At 45.6% G+C, this 22,410-nt stretch overlaps 1 protein-coding gene across 2 annotated transcripts in view; it reads left to right on the plus strand.

The window, feature by feature from the left end:
• Tnfrsf11a (TNF receptor superfamily member 11A) overlaps positions 1–21,995 on the plus strand; it is a 58,328-nt gene extending 36,333 nt beyond the window's left edge. For both annotated transcript variants that reach the window (XM_008769487.4, NM_001271235.1), the window contains exons 6-10: positions 1,192–1,286; positions 3,407–3,520; positions 6,770–6,822; positions 8,560–9,322; positions 20,845–21,995. In XM_008769487.4, the coding sequence (XP_008767709.1) occupies positions 1,192–1,286; positions 3,407–3,520; positions 6,770–6,822; positions 8,560–9,322; positions 20,845–21,197 (1,378 nt within the window). In that variant the 3' untranslated portion in view covers positions 21,198–21,995. The remainder of the gene's footprint in view (positions 1–1,191; positions 1,287–3,406; positions 3,521–6,769; positions 6,823–8,559; positions 9,323–20,844) is intronic.
• Positions 21,996–22,410: the final 415 nt, after the last annotated feature.

A 22,410-nucleotide genomic window follows, 5' to 3' on the forward strand; every position in this document is an offset into this window, starting at 1 on the left:
TGTAGAAGTGTGTGTACCCTGAAAGCACCTTGGGCTCTCTTGCATAGTCTTGAAGCTCTTCACATGCTGAATAACAGAGGTTCATCTGGGCCTTCATTTTATCCCGTCTATGGTCATCTCGATTCCTCCCTTTCACCAATATTTTAACTTCAGGCTTATTTACTTATTATTTTTGTTGCTTGGGCTGAACTCAGGGTCTTGCACATATTACTAGCTTACCTGATTTTTTTTCTACACTGAGTTGGAGTCTCTGACTCCTTAGACCTGCCATGTATCTCACTGTGGAATTGCACCAGCATTGACTTGCCAAGCTCCTATTGACAAGCGTGTAAGCAGTTCTGGGTTTTCTGCAGGGACAAAATTTATAGTGATAGTGTGGGATACAGACTGAGTATCCCTTAGCCAAATGCCCAAGCATTTTGATGTGTACTCTTGCGGGGGGGGGGGGGGGGTGGTGTCAGGTCTCAACCCAGTGGCTTTGTCTCTCATGGTTCATACCCAGTCTAAATTACTTTTACAAGTGTACTAAGGTTACATGGTGTCAGATTTCCTATTGGGTTTTCATGTCAGTGTTACAAGAGTTTCACATTCTGACTATCGGATTTGGAATTAGAGATTGATGTATAGCGTGTATACATGTATGGCACCTCCCACAAGTTACGTTGAATAGGCTTCCCGACTCTTCCTTGCATCCTGTTGTTTAACACTAGTGATATATGTAAAGAGTCTTCAGTTGCACATCTATTCTTTAGGCTTTAAAAGCTCACCTTACCTATCCCAGGAGCTGCTGTGGTTGCCTCTTCTCCTCTTCCCATCTTTTACTGCTTTCAGACAAGGGCTAGTTATGCTGTGTCAGGATGCAGGGGTACACCACCACACTGGGCTTGGGAGGCTCTTGTCAAACGCTGCTTCCCAATGCATTTTATTCAAGCTTCAGGTCGAGAAAACATGAAATTTTTATCTTTAGAAGTATACGCATCAAAACTCTCAGCATTTGGAATCCTCCTTGCTGAAGTCCCTCACACTCTCCCACTATGTTCCTGGTAGTTCTTAGAGTATTCCCCAAGTGCTCCAGGCACCTCTGATGGCTTCCCTTCCTGAAGAAGATGGGGCTCTGGGTCCTCGAGATATTTTCTTTGGTTTTGAGTTAGAAGTGTCAGGCCACAGCCATTGCCTGCTCTTTCCTCACAGCTGCACCGTCCTTGGGAAGATGGAAGCACACCAAGGGACGACGGAATCAGATGTGGTCTGCAGCTCTTCCCTGACACTCATAAAACCACCCAAGGGTAGGAGGGCAGAGCCTGTGGGGTGGTGTATGGTCCACAGTGGGTCTCTCCAGAGTGACACGCCGTATCATCTGTGGGGTCTCTCCAGAGTGGCACGCTGTATCATCTGTGGGGTCTCTCCAGAGTGACACGCCGTATCTGTGGGGTCTCTCCAGAGTGACACGCCGTATCTGTGGGGTCTCTCCAGAGTGACACGCCGTATCTGTGGGGTCTCTCCAGAGTGACACGCCGTATCTGTGGGGTCTCTCCAGAGTGACACGCTGTATCTGTGGGGTCTCTCCAGAGTGACACGCTGTATCTGTGGGGTCTCTCCAGAGTGACACGCCGTATCTGTGGGGTCTCTCCAGAGTGACACGCCGTATCTGTGGGGTCTCTCCAGAGTGACACGCCGTATCTGTGGGGTCTCTCCAGAGTGACACGCCGTATCTGTGGGGTCTCTCCAGAGTGACACGCTGTATCATCTGTGGGGTCTCTCCAGAGTGACACGCCGTATCTGTGGGGTCTCTCCAGAGTGACACGCCGTATCTGTGGGGTCTCTCCAGAGTGACACGCCGTATCTGTGGGGTCTCTCCAGAGTGACACGCTGTATCATCTGTGGGGTCTCTCCAGAGTGACACGCCGTATCTGTGGGGTCTCTCCAGAGTGACACGCTGTATCATCTGTGGGGTCTCTCCAGAGTGACACGCCGTATCTGTGGGGTCTCTCCAGAGTGACTGGCACATTGTATCTTCAGGGACTTACTTGTGTTTTCTGCTCCTTCTGTCCACTATCATCTTGGTATTAGTTTCATTTTCCACCAGTTTTTATTTTATCGTTTAAAAGATTTATTTTTTATTTTATGGTTATAGATAAGAGTTTGTGCACTACCTTTGTGCATTGCTCAAGGACGATAGAAGAGGGTGAAGGAGCCTCTAGCACTAGAGTTGCAGACAGTTGTGAGCTGCCATCTGGGTGCTGGGAATCAAATGCACTTCCTTTGGGAGAGCAGCCAGTGCTTTTAACTGTGACATATCTCTCCAGCTTCCCTCCCCATCATTTCTTCTTTCTTGCCTTCTTTCCTTCATCTCCCTCTTCCTCCTCTTTTCTTCATCCTTCTCCCCTTTCTCCTCCTCCTCCCCCTTCCTCCTCCTCCCCCTCCTCTACCTTCTCTTTCTTGTGTTGTCTGCTGTACATTTGACCCAGTCCCTTTCACATGCCTATGTCTGTGTCTATCTCTATCTCTCTCTCTCTATCATCCATATCATCTTTATCTATATTTACACTGAGTAGGGATAAGCTATAAACATGTATAAACATGTATAAACTTATATATTTATTTTATTTATACATATATTTATTATATACAAATATATAAACTTATAAATATATATAAATATCTATATTTACACTAAGCTAGGGGTAAGCTATAATACATATTTATTTTACATGTATATATTTATTATATATAAATACATAAACTTACAAATATATATGTATGTTATTTACAATGAACTAGGGGTAAGCTATAAACACAAACGTCACAGCCAATGCCCATGCATGGTAGAGAGTGAGAACCATAGTGAGGGTGCCCATGTGGAGATTTGGATCAAGCCAAAAACAGTAACTTCTTAGACTCTGTAATCATCTGTGAGTGTTTGTACATTAAGCTCATCTAAATGTTGTTTTTAAAGTTTCTGGTTAACTGAGGCTGCCGTCTCGTTGCTTTAGGTGAGTGGCTCAGTGTAGGGGTGGGCTGCTTCTCAGAAGAGAGCAGACTGGGGAAAGACCTTCCTAATGTAGCAAAAGAACCAGGCCACAGAAGGATAACAACGGGCTGTGGACAAGGAGACCAGGGCGTCGAGTGACCACCTCAGAGGACCATGACAGACGGTAGATGATATTGAACTTATTCTAAAGTACCGATAGGACCATGGGCCTGGCCTCGCCTTGCCCAGGGTGGGGAGGCCCTGGTCAGGGTGGAGCCATGGAGCTCCTCCCCTAGCATCGGCAGTTAGGGTGAAGCTCTCCACTGCTGTTTGCCGCACACTCACAGTCTTGATGCTTGGGTTGGGTTTACGGGACGTTACCTTTGAATTTGGTGAAATGGCTAACCTGTACCACTGTGCTTTCTTCCAACACAGAGGCCCAGGTTTACTTGCCCAGTCTCATCGTCCTGCTCCTCTTCATCTCTGTGGTAGTGGTGGCTGCCATCGTCTTCAGCATTTACTACAGGAAGGGAGGGAAAACGCTGACAGGTACTGTGTTCACGGCAGGATATGAAAAGCAACCAGGAAGACTATGGTGCTTCTCAGGGGAGCGCCTTAGGACGTGAGGAGACTATCCCTGACTGTCATAGAATCTGCTGGAGTAGTAGCTCAGTGGTTAAGAGCATTCGCTGATCTTCTAGAGGACCCAAGTTCAATTCCTAGCACCTATCTCATACCTGACAACAGTCATAACTCCAATTCCAGGGGACCTAACACTCATACACACATGCATGCAGGCAAAACACCAATGCACATAAAATGAGTAAATGTAAATTTTACTTACTGTATGTATTCATGATGTATGTGGGGGCATATGTACCACAATGCATATGTGGAGGTCAGAGGTCAATTTTGTGGAGTTGATTCTCTCCTTCCACCTTTAAATGAGTTTTGGGAGTCAAATTCAGGTTCAACACGTAAAGTATATTTGCACCTTTGTGTCTGATTCTTTGTTTTCTAGTAGCAGCAATAATGACCAAAACTGAAGGGCAACATTGTATCTATAAGTAGACAATATTGGGCCTTTCTTAAATTGCTCACATGTCGCTGATGGGTGCCCACTTTGTGTTTCTTGCTGTATTCCAAATTACAAGGGCTGTAGTTAATCCTATAATGCAACACCTTGAAAATGTATCCATTTAAAACACAGGCACAAGCTCAGATAAATGGCTGGATGGGGGAAGTTTTGATTGGAATACTATTTTGAAATGTGAATCTAAAATTATGATAGATGACTTTATTTTTTAGAATTTAGAGGCTTATGTAAAATAGAGAGACCAATGTTAGTTTATTTATTTATTTATTTATTTATTTATTTATTTATTTATTTATTTTGATATCTACAAAAGGTTGGATGGTGTTTTCAAACATCACATCCTGTTTGACTTGTATATGGGATTGCTAAAAGACACGTGGTTTTTAGTAAAGCTCTGCTAGGGGGTTGTTTTCAGATGTCATAATAATTTAATTTTTTAACTTATTGTTTGTTCATGATGTGTGTATTGGCACATGTGCCTGACACACATCGTAAGTGTGGAGTTGGTTCCCTCTTTTCAGCTTTAAGTAGGCTTGGGGATGCAAACTCAGGTTCAACAAGTAAAGTACACATTATTGAGCCAGACACCTGCATTCTTGGTATTGAGTTCCTGTCTTTAAAACCGAAAGTCCACGAGCAGTAAAGAGCTTGCCTAGCATAAGGAAGACCCTGGGTTTGATCCTTAGCACTGGGTGATGGGGGAGGGGACAGTGGGAGTGAGTGTGTGTGTTTGTGTTCGTGTGTGCGCACATGCGGATTATATGGGTGAGTGTCAGGGGGAGGGAGTAGGAGCAGACAGGGAAGGGGAAAGGGAAGAAGTTGGAGTCCACAGGAGTCAACTGTTTATGATCCGAAGGGTCAGACGATGAACCAGTGGATGAAGCCTGAAGGAAAGGCCAGGTCCACACTGTGTCCAGGGTGAGCTAACAGGAATCATTCCCAAGCTGTTGTGGGAAGTGGTGCTTCCCTGTAATCCTAGCACATGAGTCTGGGGAGATCGGACGGGCATCCCGTGAGCGATCTGGCCAGCTGGATTATCTGTACTAGTGAACCTCGGGTTAAAGTGAAACAAACTCCTCCATGTAAAAGGTGGAGAGTGATTCACAGAGATACCGGTGTCAAACACACGCATGCACACGCACATACACACAAATGAACAGGCACACATGTGAACATGAATGTGCATGCACAGCACACACACATGCAAACATACATGTACGTATACACACCCATAGAGTATGCAAAAGCCAGAACAAAAGCATAAGAATTTGCAACTCCTGACTTCGGACTTAACGAAGAAAGGATTGGACTTTCCTAAGGGATGGGATAAAACTTTGTTTCCACGTAACACTGTGCCAGAAGCACCTTCTTTGTCCTCCTGCCTTGGTTATCTTGCTTCCTGTCCACACAGTAAAACTGTGAAGGGAACAAGAATGTGTGTGGCCTTCCAGCCTTGTGACACACCCAGGCCTATCACTGATATCTGGTGTATTACTAGCAAGTACCCTAGTTTGAATCCGTTGCTCCGATAAACACTGTGACCAAAAATAACTTAGAGCGGAACAGTATTTGTTTATTTGTGTTTGTCTTTCCAGCTTATACTTCATAGTTCAGAAGTCAGGGCAGGAACTCAAGGCAAGAAACCTAGAGGCAGAAGCAGAAGCAGAGGCCATGGAGGATTTCTTTTTTAAAATCTTTTAAAATTTATTTTATGTGAATGGATATGTGGTCTGCATGTGGTCTATACACCACACGTGTGCCTGCTACCCTCAGAAGCCAGAAGAAGGCATCAGATGTTACAGATGGTGGTGAGCCTAAGATATAGGTGCTGGGAATTGATCGCAGACTGTCTGGAAGAGCAGCCAGTGCTCTTAACCACAGAGCATCTCTCCAGCCCCTCAGCTACCTGCAATGGACAGCCCAGGGCCGCCTGCTCAGGGATGGCGTTGCTCACAGTAGGCTGCGCCCTCCCTCCCACATCAGTCAGCAATCAAGAAAATGCTCTGTAGACAGGCCGCAGGCCAATCTGATAGGAGTAATTCCTCTATCTGAGGGTCCCCTCTTCCTCAGTGTCTAGGTTTGTGTCAAGTTGACAAAAACTAACTCTGACAGCCTTTTCCTCTGTAGAGATCAGCAAGTTCTGTTTTTGTTAAGAAGTAAGATGCCTTCAGAGTATTTAAATCAGTTGACTTTTTAATGGACTGGTTGATTCGAAACTCTGTGCTAGAGTTTGAACTGAGGTCTTTGCTTTGTTAAGCAAGAATTCTATCACTGAGCCATGGACAAGTTCCTATTGCGCCCCTGCCCCCCACCCCCGTGCTGAGGCTGGAATTGGAGCTTTGTGCATGCCAGACAAGCTTTCTGCCCTGAGCTTCACTTCCCCCAGCCCTGGACACATGATAACCAAATACTCAGGGAGATGTAGGCCGAAGACTTAGAAGTAGGAGTATAAGACAAACACTCAGCGAAGACTGCTGTACTGGGTGGCAAGTTTGGCTAATTTAGTTGATTTTAGTTCTTCTTGCCACATGAAAAATCTCCTTTTGACGTGATGGATAACTTAATCTATTTTATTTTGGTGACCTCCTTGCCCCCAAATTTATCCTATAATGTTATGCCATACAAGTTAGATATATAAAAATTTATATTAAAAATGAGTAGAAAATTATTATGAAGCGCTCATCTTTTCTTTATTTTTCCAGCTAATCTGTGGAATTGGGTCAATGATGCTTGCAGTAGTCTCAGTGGAAATAAGGTAAACGTGTTTAATGCCTCCTTTAAGTACTGCCACAGGCTCCAGAGCTGTAACTGGCCAAGTATGGAGCACACTGTTTAAACCTCCAGGACTGATGCCTGTTGAGTAACTTGTGCTTAATGTCTTTGTTATGCCCCTTCCCCACCCCTCTGCTGAGCCTCAGGCTGAACGCTGAATGGTCTTGGCTTATTTTAGGAACACAAGCCGTACAGTAGTCTTCATCCCAATTCTGTGGTCTCTGTGTATCTTTGGAACTGACCTTGATCCCCTAATACAGATTCCTAGGAGGAACCATTCATGGCTTTTCCTTACTCTGTAGTTATTTAATCAATCCTCTACTCGGACACAATTCTTAAGAATTATCAAAAATATTAAGACTATTGCAATGGAAGTCCCAGCACGGTGCACACGTTCACCAGCAGCTTACACATCATCACACAATTCATTCTTTGCTTTTTCTGTATGTGAACAAGTGAGTCTGGAGTCACCATAGAGTGGATGGATATAGAGTGTAGTCCTCTGCTCTTAAATATCTACATGCACATTAAGAATGCACCGTCTTTGTCTAACAGCAAATTTACCAAAATGAAAAACCAAACCAAACCAACCAACCAAAGACCATCTGTGGCTGGAGAGATGACTCCGAGGTTAAGAGTCTGGACTGCTCTTCCAGAGGACCTGAGCTCTGTTCTCGGCACTCACAGACTCACAACCACAGATGGTTCCAACCTGAAACCGCAGCTCAAGGGGATCCTGTGTCCCCTACTGGCTCCGTGGGCAACACACACAGACACACACACACACAGACACACACACACAGACACACAGACACACAGACACACACACACACACACACACACACACATTAAAAAGAAGAAAACGAATTCCCATGTCCGCCTACTTTCTCCTTTAAAATAAGTAAATGAATGAATGAATACCCTCCTTTGTTCAATGGTGGCCCTGGTTCTGACAGAGTGCTTGCCTAGCAAGCACAAAAACCCAAATTCAATCCCAGCGTTGAGTAAACTGGGCATGGTGGTGCTGACTTATAATCCAAGTGACCGGGGGATGGAGGCAGGAGGATCAGAAGTCCAGAGTCGTTCTTTACTCCATAACAAGGCCAGCCTGGGGTACATAAGACCCTGTCCCAAAACTCCAAAGCAAAACAGCAAACACCTAATAGTAACATTTATTTTCCATTTCACATTTGATACGAAGATGCCAATTATTCTAGTAAACAATTATCAACTGCAGACATTAGACTGATTTCAGTAACTTGGCTCCAAATACTGCAGGATCCATTGTCATCTTTTGCTTCTCCTGCTTGACCCTTCCTTCCCAGCATCACACCGGACGCCTTTCATGCTCAGTTAGCTTGCTCGTTTGCTGAATTACAGAATACGTAGAGCTAAGTCAACTTCCTGAAGCTCAGTGTTTGGTTACTTGGTGTCTGCCGTGGCTTGGTTGTAGACTGAAGTCGTGGACAGGCATCGCTTGGGGTGGCTCTTCACTTGCAGATGCTATTTCTTGCAGTAAAGTTTCAGTCATTTCTGCTTGTGCCCCTTTCCAGACTTCTCCCATATACTGTGATTTTATACAGGATAAAAACAGCCATAGAGGATGGGGCACCTGCACTTGCCAGGGCGGAGACAGTTTATATTTTCAGCAGTTGTTAAATAAACATGTTACACTAATTCTGGATATTAAGGCCTTTGCCTTCTGCATTCACATCCCCAGGAGTCCTCAGGGGACCATTGTGTTGGTTCCCACTCGGCAAACTCCAGCCAGCAAGAAGTGTGTGAAGGTATCTTACTAATGACTCGGGAGGAGAAGATGGTTCCAGAAGACTGTGCTGGAGTCTGTGGACCTGTGCGTGCGGCAAGTGGGCCCTGGGCAGAAGGCAGAGATGCTAGGACGTTCACCTTAGTCAGCGAGGTTGAGACGCAGGGGAACCTCTCAAGGAAGATCCCCACAGAAGATGAGTACACGGACCGGCCCTCACAGCCTCCGAATGGTTCACTGTTCCTAATCCAGCCTGGAAGCAGATCGACACCCCCGTTCCAGGAGCCCCTGGAAGTGGGGGAGAACGACAGTTTAAGCCAGTGTTTCACGGGGACGGAAAGCATGGTGGATTCCGAAGGCTGCGACTTCACCGAGCCTCCAAGCAGAACTGACTATATGCCTGCATCCCCTGAAAAGCTCCTGACAAAAGAAATAGAGGATGACAGTTGCCTACCCTGGGTGGCCAACTCCAACTCAACGGATGGCTACACAGGCAGTGGGAACACTCCTGGGGAGGACCATGAACCCCTTCCGGGGTCCCTGAAATGTGGACCGTTGCCCCAGTGTGCCTACAGCATAGGCCTTCCCAGTGAAGCAGCAGCCAGCTTGGCAGAGGTCGGAGCGCAGCCCCAGGACAGGGCTGATGCAAAGCTTCCGAGCTCAGAGAGGGGAGCCTCGGGGTCTGGGAGTTCGCCCAGTGAACAGCCACCTGCCTCTGGTGAGTGACTTTCTTGGGTTCCCGCTTTTGAGCAGAAAGGTCTGTCTGAAAGAGTTCAGACTCTGCTTAGAGTCTTTATACACAGGTCTCTTGTAGCCCAGGCTGGCCCCGACCTCCCTAAGCACGACTAGGATGACTTTGAACTCCTCCTCCTTCTGACTCCATCTTTCCAGTACTGGTGGCTTACGAGTGTAGGACATCACACCTGGTTTATCGAGTCTTCATGAATGTTGGTCAAGCATTCCGCCCACTAAGCAAGTTTCCAGCTTCTTGCTAAGTGCTTTACAGAGGCTTTGGGTTCTCTGCGCATTGCATTGTGGACTGTGCTGATGTCATTCTCTAGTGAGGCTGCTACTACCGCTCTCAGGCATGCTGGATCCCTCTGCCTTCGAGCTTCTTGTGCATGGTTCTGGGCGTGGTCTTCCATCACAGAACCAAACAAAGACAAAGACAACAGTTATTTTAGGAGTGGCCGGATCATGGTGTTCCCTCATATTTGGGGGCTGAGGTGGGGGGTGATAAAAGAACCTTGGGCTTCTAAATCTCAGGACAAACAAAACAGTTTAGTTGATCCTTAATTGTTTATTGGCGTGGCAAGTTAATGGTGCCGTGAAAGTGTTAATGGTGCCGTGAAAGTGTCGCTGTTACTTTCTAAGTAAAGCCCCCTTTATAACCTCATTTAGTATGTTTACAAAACCCACATGATAACTTACACTTCAGCATCATTATAGAGACTTATTGCTGCAACATTGCTTGAGCACGAACAGCCCACCAATGATAATATTATGACTTTTTCTTTGCCTGAGGGTAGAACACCATCTGTTAGAAGATTATGTAGTCACAGAAGACTTCACAACTGACAGTGCCGGTGTCCTTTGACTCTGGGTATTATTAACATGGTCAGAAGCAGGGAGTTTATTGAGAAGCTCTCAGAAGAAGAGAAAACTAATGAATAGATGGATGGATGTGTGCTGCTTCAAAGGCTTCTCGGAATCCCCAAGCTCTCAGAAAGGGAGGGAGGGAGGAAGGGAGGGAGCCCCTTGTTAGGTACCCTTCTCAAGAGGTACCTTTCTCTCCTGGCTCTTGGTTGGGACTGCAAGTGGTGCCAGCAGCTGTGTTTTATAGTATGGAGGTGGCCAGATCGAACCTAAAGCACGCAGGCTGTTTTTGCCAGGAGGTAATATTGGTTCCTGCTTGATTGGTAGGACAGTGTGCTTTCCTGTCTCCCAGGCAGTGTGGTCCACTGGAAACACAAACACGTTCAGTGTATTGAGAGCTTAGAAAAGAAATGTTTGCAGGAGAAAGAGGACAGTGGGGCGGGGGTGGGGGTGGTGGTGGTGGTGGTGGTCAGGGAACCGAAAGCCAAACCTTGCCCTCCTTTCAGAGTGAAAATAGTAGCCTCGCCCATCTGCTGCTAGCTTTTCCTTCTGGAGCACTGAGCAGGTAGGCACAGAGGAAAGGAAAAGATCACGTGTCATCAACAGGCAGTGCTAATTTGCCAAAAGTTGGCATTGCCTTCTCTGTGTCTGATACTTAGCCATGTGGAAGGAACTTCAGCAGAGATCCAGCCAGTCATCACTGGCTAGCAGGCCAGATTAATTCTCCCCTGAGGAGAGACAGCAGCCTGATTGATTTCTGAGGCCATTCCATTCTCTCCATAATTACTTCTACATGAATAATACTTATAGTCAAAATAATATATTCCTAGCTCTTTCAAACAGTGCTATAATTCATCCTCAAAAATGTGTGTGAACGAGAGTGACCTGACCCCATCCTTCTACAAGGCAGTGTGCTCTCAGGACTTAAAGAACGAGGCCTCTTTCCCTGGGGTTTTAGATTATATGTTAGAGTATCATCTCATTTGTTTGTGTGCATGTGTATGCACATACACCATGCTCTTGTGGAGAAGTCAGCTTTTGACAATCTGTTCTCTGCTTTCACCATGTGAGTCAGGGGGATTCAACCTCTGACTTCCAGGCTTGGCCACAAGCACCTTTACCTGGTGAGCCATAACTCTAGCACATGCTACGAGCTTCTTACAGAACATAAATAGCTGTTCAAACACTTCCAAAAATAGAGACAATTTGAAAAATACTTGAGAAGTTCCAACCCTTAACGAAGTAAGAATTACTACTTTTATTATTATTATTATTATTATTATTACTATTATTATTATTTAGACCAATGATGTGGAAAGCACAGTTTGGGTTGTGTCTTAAATAACTGGGACTTAATTCTTTTTTTTATCTTTATTAAATTGGGTATTTCTTATTTACATTTCGATTGTTATTCCCTTTCCTGGTTTCCGGGCCAACATCCCCCTAACCCCTCCCCCTCCCCATCTATATGGGTGTTCCCCTCCCCATCCTCCCCCCATTACCGCCCTCCCCCCAACAATCTAGTTCACTGGGTGTTCAGTCTTGGCAGGACCAAGTGCTTCCCCTTCCACTGGTGCTCTTACTAGGTTATTCATTGCTACCTATGAGGTCAGAGTCCAGGGTCAGTCCATGTATAGTCTTTGGGTAGTGGCTTAGTCCCTGGAAACTCTGGTTGCTTGGCATTGTTGTTCATATGGGGTCTCGAGCCCCTTCAAGCTCTTCCAGGGACTTAATTCTTAAGTGATGCCTAATTCTGGACTCGTGATGGTTACCTTGGTTACAAACCCTCCATCATAATTACTATTCCATTGCTATGAGAAGACACTGTGACCAATGTAATTTATAAAAGGACGCAGTTAATTGGGAGTTTGTTTACAGTTTCGGTGTTTCCACCATCATGGTGGGATGGTGGGAATCATGGCAATGGAGCAGTAGCTGACAGCTTACATCTTGATCTACAGGCAGGAGATAGGGGGTGAGGGGAGGCATGGACTTTGCCGCCTCAGCGTCTAACCCTAGTGACATACTTCCTCCAACAAGGCCACACCTTCTCCAACAAGGCCGCATCTCCTAATTCTTCATAAATGGTCCACCAACTGGGTACCAATCATTCAATTATATGAGCCTATGGGGCCATTATTATTCAAACCACAACATTGTAATCCTTGGCCCCAAAAGATTTGTAGCCATATCATGATGAAAATGCACTAAGGCCAACTTCCAAGTCTTGGTAGTCCTTCTGTCTCAAACCTATTTAAAAGTCTGAAGTCTCTTCTGAGACTCAAGAAGGGCTCTTAATTGTAACCCTCTGCAAAAGCAAAACCCAAAACATATCCAACACACGGTAGCACAGAATACCCATTACCATTTCAAAAGGGAGGGATAGGGCACAGTGAGGAAATGCCAGGCCAAAGCAAGACTGAAACCCAGCAGGGCAACCTCCAAATCCTGTAGCTCCATGTCTGATGTCTGCGAGCTTGAGAGCTCTGTGGTTTTCCCTCTTCTCCCAGCTTTGTGGACTGCAATACCTCTCTTTCTTGGGCTGGTTCAGCACACTGCGTGTAGCTCTCCTTGGCAGATGTCCCTTGGATCTGGCACCTGAACATCTTGGGGTCTCCAGTGAAATAAGGCTTCACACAGTAGCCTCTTTGGGCCCCATGCAGAGACCCCTCTGCCACAGGACTTGGCTTTTTTAAGAACCAAGGAAGGTTCTTCAAGTCCTTTACACCTACATTCTTAAATCCAGAACTATGTGGCTGGCTGAAACTGCCGAGTACAGGGACCTGTCTGGACTGGAATCTGGCCCTGTCCTTACATTGCACTTGCATTGAATTTCCTTTGTAGAACAGATGACTCCTTGGGTCTGTCTTTTTCACAAGCTCCAGGATTAGCTGGGTAGGGTCTTGCTCTGAGGGTATCACCACATTCATTCCACTTAGTATCTGGCTTTCTTTTAACTGTCTTTCCTCCAACATTACATTTCCTGGGCTCCTCTTCTCCCCAAACTGTATGTTTTGTGTTTCTTTTTGTCCTGCTTGTTCTTTTTCGTTATAGATCTGTTTAAGAGTGACTATGTCAATAACCGCATGTCATAATCAATACTAGGCTGTCTTGAAATCTCCATTGCTAATGACATTAGTCCAAAAGCCTTCCCTTTTGCCTCCAGCAGACTTTTTAGGACAAGTGCATAAAGCAGCCACATTCCTTGTCACACCATTATGAGACGAGCCGGTACCCAGCCAGTAATATTATCCTCTGAGACCCCTTGAAGCTGGGCCTGCTTTTCCAGGCTCCTTCTAAGATGACCCACTAAACGCCATTTAGAGCATTTAATTGCCTTTCTAATCCAACATCCCAAAGTCATCCTAGTCCGTCAAATAGCCTAGTCAGGCTCTCATAAGAACACCCCAGTCCCTGGTACCAGCTTCAGTCTTAGTTCCTGTTCTATCGCTATGAGAGGCAACAAGACTAAGGCATCTTATACCATTTAATCAGGGCTTGCTTACAGTTTTAGAGGGTTAGTCCATGATCATCATGGTGGGAAGCATGGTGGCAGGCAGGCATGGTGCTAGAGCAGAAGCTGAGGCAGAAAGAGAACAAGAGAGAGACTGGGCATGGTATGGGCTTATGAAATGTCAAAGCTCACTCCCAGTGACACTCTTCCTCCAACGAAGCCACACCTCCTAGTCCTTCCTAAATAGTTTACTAGCTGAAGACCAAGCATTCAAACATATGACCCTGTGGAGGTGTTCTCATCCACATCCTCTTACAGAGAATTCGGAGAACTTTTACAGCTCCCAGGGCACTGGAGGAGGAAGATACCTGCCTAACTCTCTCTTATATCCATCCTCATTCCTGAGCTTTCCTGTTAGGAAGAAGCGTTTCTACCTGTAAGGTTGGGGAAAAGGTTTTCCTGTCCAACTGTTCCTCCCTTTCCCCTCCGCTCACCAGCAAAGGCAGCTGGCTCACCTGTTCCACTGCCAGAATACATCAGTACCAACTCTGTCCATAAAGTGGACAATACACAGGTAAATATAATTTACTTGTCAGAAATATTTGGCATTCATTAGTATTAGAAGTCAACTCATTCTTTCGAAAAATATGAAAAAGTTGGTAATGGCTAGGTAGATGACTCAGTGGTTAAAACAGTTTAGCTCAGGCAGGAAGACAGAGTTCAGATCCTCAGAATCCACATAAATGCCAACTTCATGTGTACCCATACCACATATGTGTTCCCACACATCATATACAGTAACAACCACCACACTAACATGTGTGCCCACACATCATATACATTAACACCACCTACACCCACATATGTGTGCCTACACATAATATATGTTAACAACCGCCACACTAACATGTGTTCCCACACACAATATACATTAAAAACCACCACACTAACATGTGTGCCCACACACCATATACATTAAAAACCACCAGACTAACATGTGCCCACACACCATATACATTAATACCCACCAACAGTCACATATATTTGACCACACATATACATTAACACCCACCCACACCCACATATGTGTGACCACACATCATATACATTAATACCCACATATACGTGCCCACACATATTGTACACATACACACCCACCCATATCCATAACCACATATGTGTGCCCACACACATGCAAAGATATGCATATACACATACATACTGCACACACATATGAAGGTAGAAAAAAATAGTACATTTTGTTCATATTAATAGTATTAGTATAAGTATTAGTAATAATATTAGTATCAGTAATAGTATTAGTATTAGTGTTATTCCTTTCTGAACCAGTAGGCCTAGTTTGGGATTCTCCCCAAGACTGTCTAAATAATTCTTAGCATGATTCAGAATGGAACTATTTTATATGTTACTTCCTTATCTTGTATCACATGCTTAATTTTTCCCCAAAGGCCTGAAATGGAGCTTGCATTGCTATAGAACAGAGCTATGTGGGAGGCACATGGGCGAATTAGAAAATGCAGAGTGCATGTGTGCATAGTTTTAGCTCTGGTCGTGGAGAAATCTCCACAGCAATTTGGTAGTTTCTTGTCTGGCATGTTTCATGTGGTTTAATATTCATAGCGTGTGCATCTTAAACAACATAACATGTTTTTGAGAAGGAAAGCGTGCATTGCCTTGCTTAAGGACATAAGTCCTGCCAGGAAGTGTCTTCTCAGATCCAAGCTTGCTCTTCCTGCCTGAGAAAACATCTTCTATCTGTAGAAATACAGAAAGAGCCTTCTATATAAAGCGTAGATTTAGAAAACTGTAAACATATTTCTGATTATAGTAAGGCAGATGATTTGTTCATTATTTCCATTGTCTTAGATGCTGTTCTTAACATTTTCATGTTATCTGAGCCTTTACCTAGCTAAGTCACATTAAATATTAGTATTAAGTCAACTAGCCCATTTTTTTTATTAACTTGAGTATTTCTTATATACATTTCGAGTATTATTCCCTTTCCCGGTTTCCGGGCAAACATCCCCCTCCCCCCTCCCCTTCCTTATGGGTGTTCCTCTCCCCATCCTCCCCCCATTGCCGCCCTCCCCCCAAAAATCTAGTTCACTGGGGGTTCAGTCTTAGCAGGACCCAGGGCTTCCCCTTCCACTGGTGCTCTTACTAGGATATTCATTGCTACCTATGGGGTCAGAGTCCAGGGTCAGTCCATGTATAGTCTTTAGTTAGTGGCTTAGTCCCTGGAAGCTCTGGTTGGTTGGCATTGTTGTACATATGGGGTCTCGAGCCCCTTCAAGCTCTTCCAGTTCTTTCTCTGATTCCTTCAACGGGGGTCCTATTCTCAGTTCAGTGGTTTGCTGCTGGCATTCGCCTCTGTATTTGCTGTATTCTGGCTGTGTCTCTCAGGAGAGATCTACATCCGGTTCCTGTCGGCCTGCACTTCTTTGCTTCATCCATCTTGTCTAATTGGGTGGCTGTATATGTATGGGCCACATGTGGGACAGGCTCTGAATGGGTGTTCCTTCAGTCTCTGTTTTAATCTTTGCCTCTCTCTTCCCTGCCAAGGGTATTCTTGTTCCCCTTTTAAAGAAGGAGTGAAGCATTCACATTTTGATCATCTGTCTTGAGTTTCATTTGTTCTAGGCATCTAGGGTAATTCAAGCATTTGGGCTAATAGCCACTTATCAATGAGTCAACTAGCCCATTTTAAATGTAGTAAAAATGCCCAGGTGATTCTGGCATTGAAGCCGTCTACCATGATAGCAGTGATTGGCTTCATTGCCTAAAGCGTGGAGTCTCATCAGCGTCATAATGCATTATTAGGGGCTAGGGAGACAGCTCTGTGGATAAAGTGCTTGCCCAGCAAACGTGAGGGCCTGGCTTTGTCCTATTGCCCTCTTAAAAAGCCACATGCAGCAGTGTGTGACCGTAATCCTAATGCTGGGACATGGAGACAGGTGGATCCTAGGAGCTCACAGTCCAGTCAGCCAGTGTCTCAAAATAAAGCAGAGTGTGAAGACACTCGACTTCTGCCCTCCCTATGTGTACCTACATACTATTCATATATACATGCAGTGTACATATACACAGGGGAATTTCCATTACCGTGCACTAAGTATTCTGTGTCCTCTCTTAATTAGAGAAATCTTATGGAGTAAGTTCCTCACCCAGGATCATGAGGCTAATAAGCAACACAACAATTCAATGTCCGACCGGGAAGCTCGTGCCTTAAAGCGCCATGCTGTTGCCTCTGAGATCAGTGCCAGGAAGCAGGAAGGACAGGCTTTACTTCGGTAGAGTTCCTGGAGGTTTCGTCAGTCTTCCAGGTTCTTGAAGAAACACAGCTTTAGGGGATGGGGAGGTCACTCAGTTGCTACAGTGCATGCACACTAACCCGAGATCTGCAGCCTACATATAAAATCCGGCACAGCAGCACACATCTGCTACCCCAGAAAAGGCCAGCAGAGGAGAAACAAGAGGACCCCTGGCACTCATTGATCAAACAGTTTAGCCAAACTCACGAGTTCTACATTGAGCAAGACAGCTCTGTTCAGCTTCTGTGAAACAGAAGGGAATCAGACACCTAGCATCAACCTCTGGCCTCTGTGTGCACACACACATGCACAGCCATGCATATACACCTGCACACAATCACAGTGTAAAACACACACACACACACACACACAGACACACACACACACACCACCTGCTCCCACCAGTGAATGTGAATGGTCATGCTTTCTAGAACCCGTGTATGTTCCCAGGGCTGTGAGTATGACCTGAGCTCCTTGTACTTAGGACCTAACAGTCATATTAGCTTACAGGAAAGAATATGTTTGACAGGCACAAGGGTTATTGCAATAAAAACCATTGAAAGGTTTGGTGCTAGCCAAAGAATGAGTCGTTTAAAATATCTTGCCATTGAATTTGAAGTAGACGAGAGAGCTGTGCAAGCATTGGGGAACAGACTGTAATGTCCACACTCAGACCTTTGGGAACAACCTTTCCTTCTCACACTGCCTTAAGGAAACTAGACCAAGAATTGTACCTGAAACCCTGAAGATGTAACTGACACTGTGTGGACCCATTCTCAGATCTCCATCATCAGAGAGAAGTTAAGATTCTTCCAAGTGGTAGGGGGAACATAGCCTGGGGTCTGTGCTTTAAGAGCTCTGGGCTGGAGACGAGCTGCAGTGGAAGAGTGATTGCCTGGCATACACGAAGCCTAGGTTGAATGACCAGTACTGCATAAACCATGCATGGTGGTGCTCGCCCATGGCCACAGCAAGTCTGTAACCCTGGCACACAGGAGGTCAAGGCAGGAGGATCAGACATTCTAGTTCATTTTCAGCAGTGTAAGGAGTTTAGGGCTAGCCTAGGGAAAGACATAGGACAAGAGAGGTGAGTTATTAGTGGACAATGTCTACAGTTCACTGTCTTATTGAGTATCCAGTTTATTGATAGAGAAAAGTAGATTTGCAAACGCTGCAGTAATATTGAAATATGGCCATCTTGTAAAAACACTATCTCCTAAGGCAAAAACACCAAATCTGTGGGGACAAAGCCAGAGCTGCAGTCTTACCACACAGCTCCTCTGGGCCACTGACATAATTTGCAAACCCTACTGAAGAACAAAATGCAATGTGCCTGGTGTGAAAGTTAATAGGAACCTCGAGGTGATGGTGACAGAGCTGCTTCTGTGCCTGTGGCCCTGGCAGGTGGGCCCGTGACCCGTCCACAAGGGCCGTTCTGCTTCTCACACACGTCCAAGTCCACAATGTTTTTGTTTGTTTGTTTGCTTGTTTTTTAAGTTTAGTCTGTACGGTAACTTTCCCACAAATGCTAGCCTGGTAAGTGTGATCACAGATTGCTTTTGTCATACATCATTTCTTTACAGTGTGTGTGTGTGTGTGTGTGTGTGTGTGTGTGTGTGTGTGTGTGTGTGTGAGATGTACGTGTTGGGTACACGCATGCCACAGTGCAAAGGTGGAAGTCAGGGGACAATTTTCAAAGTTGTTACTCTCCTGTTGTGGAATTTGAAATTGACCCCAGGCTTATTCAAAGAGTGCTTTTACCCAGAGTCATTGCTCTGACCCATAAATCATACCTTTGCTTAAAAAATACTTGTCAAATAAAGTTGATAATTTCATTCTCCTTCTAGGTAACTTTATTTACTGTCAGCAATTTCAAAGGCCTTTGCTTGTTCCTCTGTCAGAGCCATGCCTTCCAAGCATGGCCTTCCTTATTCTAGGAATCAAAGGACTGTGGATTGTCCATGTCCTGTAAGCTCAAAGAATTGAGTTCCACACTGAAGATAAAATGGGAAACAAGAGTTAGGGTTTCTAGTACATTGCTATCAGGATAAATGTGCTAAGGCTTGGGATGGAATGCTCAAGATTTTACACAAAATCTTTATGTACAAGATGACACACAAAAGCTCAGGGCTTTTACTGAGCCCAGATTAACTGCAACTCTGTCCAGGGAGAAGGAACAGTGGGCTCACCATGACGATTTGTTGGAAGGTAAAAATGTAAATGGTCAGTAGGTCCCGTGTACCATGACACCAGCAGATAGGTCTCAGTAGGATGAGGAGGAGCAAGAAGAGACGAGACCACATCCAGAGTGGCGAGCCACCCCTGCACTAGTGAGGAAAGACCTCCAGGCTTGAATAGAGTGAAGAACGAAAGAAATAGATGATGTCATGATAAAACAGGAGAATGACTGTATTTAGAACAACCATATTCTAAGCCACTCGCAGTTACTGACTTTATTGAAAACATAGAGCATGTGTTTGGTTAGAATATAACATGTATGACATGTATGTGTTAGTTTGATTTCTTGTTTATACGGTTGAGAGGTAACCCCAGGCTGGGGTGAAAGGCACACAGAGGTTTAGAGTGCACACCACAGGGGAGACAGAGAGGCTTTGAGTGCATGTGCAGTACAGGAGAGAAACGCCTGCAGATGTGGGGGGCGTCAGGGATGGGGGAGGGTTGGGGTAGAAACGGGAGCAAGGCTCCCTGATGCTATTTATGGGGGAAATGCATCCCCCATGGTCCGCACAGTAGCCTGTGGGAGAGCAGGAACCACAGACCTTTGAATCTGGTGTCTTCTCACGTGCTTTTCACTGTGCCGCCACACTGGCTTCTCAGGGCCTACGCCATCATCAGGCAGAAAAGGTTCCCTCAAAGGAATTTCCTGAAAGTCTGCAGCACATTAGTCACTGTCTTTAAAAGCCCTTCCCATGTGAGGAAACTTCACTTCGAGAGGGTAGTGCAAGCTTCATTTTATTCGTATAGATTACTGTTGAGCTGGGTCACAACAGAAGACAGGCATGAACTGTGAGCACAGGCGACCAGGGAGGGACCACTTTGGTGTCTTTGTTTCTGTTTGGATGCTGAATGTTGGGAGTTGGGGCAGTTATTTTCCGCTTGAGAAATTTGCGGCACATCGGTCTTTAAACGAAAAATTAGAACAAAGGAGAGGGGGCATGTTCCCTACCGTCTTTAAACGCCCTGCTTGCCAAGAGTTTTATTAATTACTTCCAATCAGCCACCAAAGAACTAGGATTCAAAAGGAAGAAATGAGTCTTTCATTTCTCCTCTTCCTCTCTCTTCTAGAACAGTGAATTGAAATGTGTTAACGTTTGTTGAACTCTGAGTGCACTAGCTCTGGGATCACCCTGCGGGGCTGACACATCAGGAACCCTTTAGAAGGCGATGGAAGGCTCAGGTTCAGATGGCCCAGCTCAGCCCAGTGCTCGGCTCAGTGTTCACAGTGGACTGCGTGCTGGACTCCGCCTACTGATGTCCTCCCCTCCCTCTTTTCTCCCATCTTCCCTCCTCTCCCTACGGCTACTCTATCCCCACGTCCTGAAGCTCTCTTCTTCCTCTACCCTCCTGCTCCTTTCCAACTGAATGTTGTCTAGAGTTGAGACTCCAGTGGGCTCTCCTGCCAGTGTCCTGGAGTTGTGTACGGTCCCCGTTAGGTATGAAAAGATGAAACACGAGAATGGCCCATAAGCTTGCATCTTTCCCCATTTTGTCACCTCCTCCCTCACCCTCCTGTGCTGCTTCAGTGCCCCCCACCCCAAGATGACCCGAGGAAGGGGATCACCTGCTGAGGCTGACTATAGTGCCTAATGTGGTTTCTCTGTGCTCTGTCCCCTGCAGGAAACGTGACAGGAAACAGTAACTCCACGTTCATCTCCAGCGGGCAGGTGATGAACTTCAAGGGTGACATCATCGTGGTGTACGTCAGTCAGACCTCACAGGAGGGCCCGGGGCCTGCAGAGCCAGAGCCAGAGCCGGAGCCCGTGGGCCGCCCAGTGCAGGAGGAGACACTGGCACACAGAGACTCCTTTGCGGGCACCGCACCGCGCTTCCCCGACGCATGCACCACCGGGGCTGGGTTACAGGAGAAGGGGGCATCTCGGCCGAAGGACTGGGCATCACGGCCGGTGCAGGAGCAGGGTGGGGCGCAGGCTTCACTCAATACCCAGGGGTCCGGACAATGTGCAGAATGACCGCACCTTCTCTGCCTGCCCTGGGTGCAGGGCACCAATGGCTTTCCATAAACATGTGGTTAGCCACTGCGCACCTCCTCACAGGTGCAGGCTGCTGGCATGGTGGTGGAGCCCACCTCTCATTTCCTCCAGTATCCCTCTCCTCTGCCTCCTACCACCTGGCATCATTCAGTTTGGCCTTTTTTGCAACGTCGGTGTCCTGCATTATTGCGATCTATAGCACCCCGCCCCCCATATTTATTATTCACTTGCTCCAGTAGTGATATTCCCCCCCTCTCGATATATATAATCTCCTGACAATTCTGAAGGTGCTGTCCCCTTTACATTATTTGGCACTCCTCTCACCGGCCTTTGCCAGTGTCCTCTAAGCAGAAAAGGCCAGATGTAGAGAGCTGGGGAGTGAAGTGCAAGAAATGAGTAGAGGGGCTCATATTTTCTGAAAACAGTCTGTGTCTCAGTTTTTCTCCAAAGAGTGAAAGGGACACACGGCCACCACCACTAAAGCTTTTAGTTTGTATAGATCCTTGAGAGCTAAGTTCCGGTGGCCTTGTCCCCTACCTGGTTTTAATTTTGTTTGTTTTTTTGTTTGTTTTGTTTTGTTTTGTTTTTTCCACGGTGGCAGGTACTTGGCCACTAAATCTCAAAAAAAAAAAAATCCTATCTTTTGTGGTTTGGGCATTCTTATTTTTAAACAATTAGCTGTCTAGAAAGAGGGAGAAGTAAATAGGACATAAGGCCAAAGGGAAAATGAAGATGCCAGGGAAATTAAAGAAAGAATGAATAAAGTTGACACGCTAATTTGCTTTTTCTCTTTCTCCATAAGAATGTCGGAAATGTGCTTAGGCCGTAGGCCCTCTTTTCCTCCATAGTATGTGTGCATGAGTAATTTAGCATTATGGAAGTAAAATACATTCTTCCTTGCGTGTGTGTGTGTGTGTGTGTGTGTGTGTGTGTGTGTGTCTGTGTATGTATGCATGTGTGTATGTATGTATGTGTGTATGTATGCATGTGTATGTATGTGTGTGCATGTATATTGTATGTGTATATATGTGTTTATATGTGTGTATGCATATTTGTGCGTATGTATGTATGTGTGTATGTGTGTATGCATGTATGTTCATATGTATGCATGTGTATGTGTGTCTATGTATGTGTGTATATGTTTGTATGCATGTATGTGTGTATGTGTATGTATGTGTGTATGTGTGTATAT

Source organism: Rattus norvegicus, chromosome 13 (genome assembly GCF_036323735.1).
Source record: "Rattus norvegicus strain BN/NHsdMcwi chromosome 13, GRCr8, whole genome shotgun sequence".
Taxonomy (NCBI): Eukaryota; Metazoa; Chordata; class Mammalia; order Rodentia; family Muridae; genus Rattus; species Rattus norvegicus.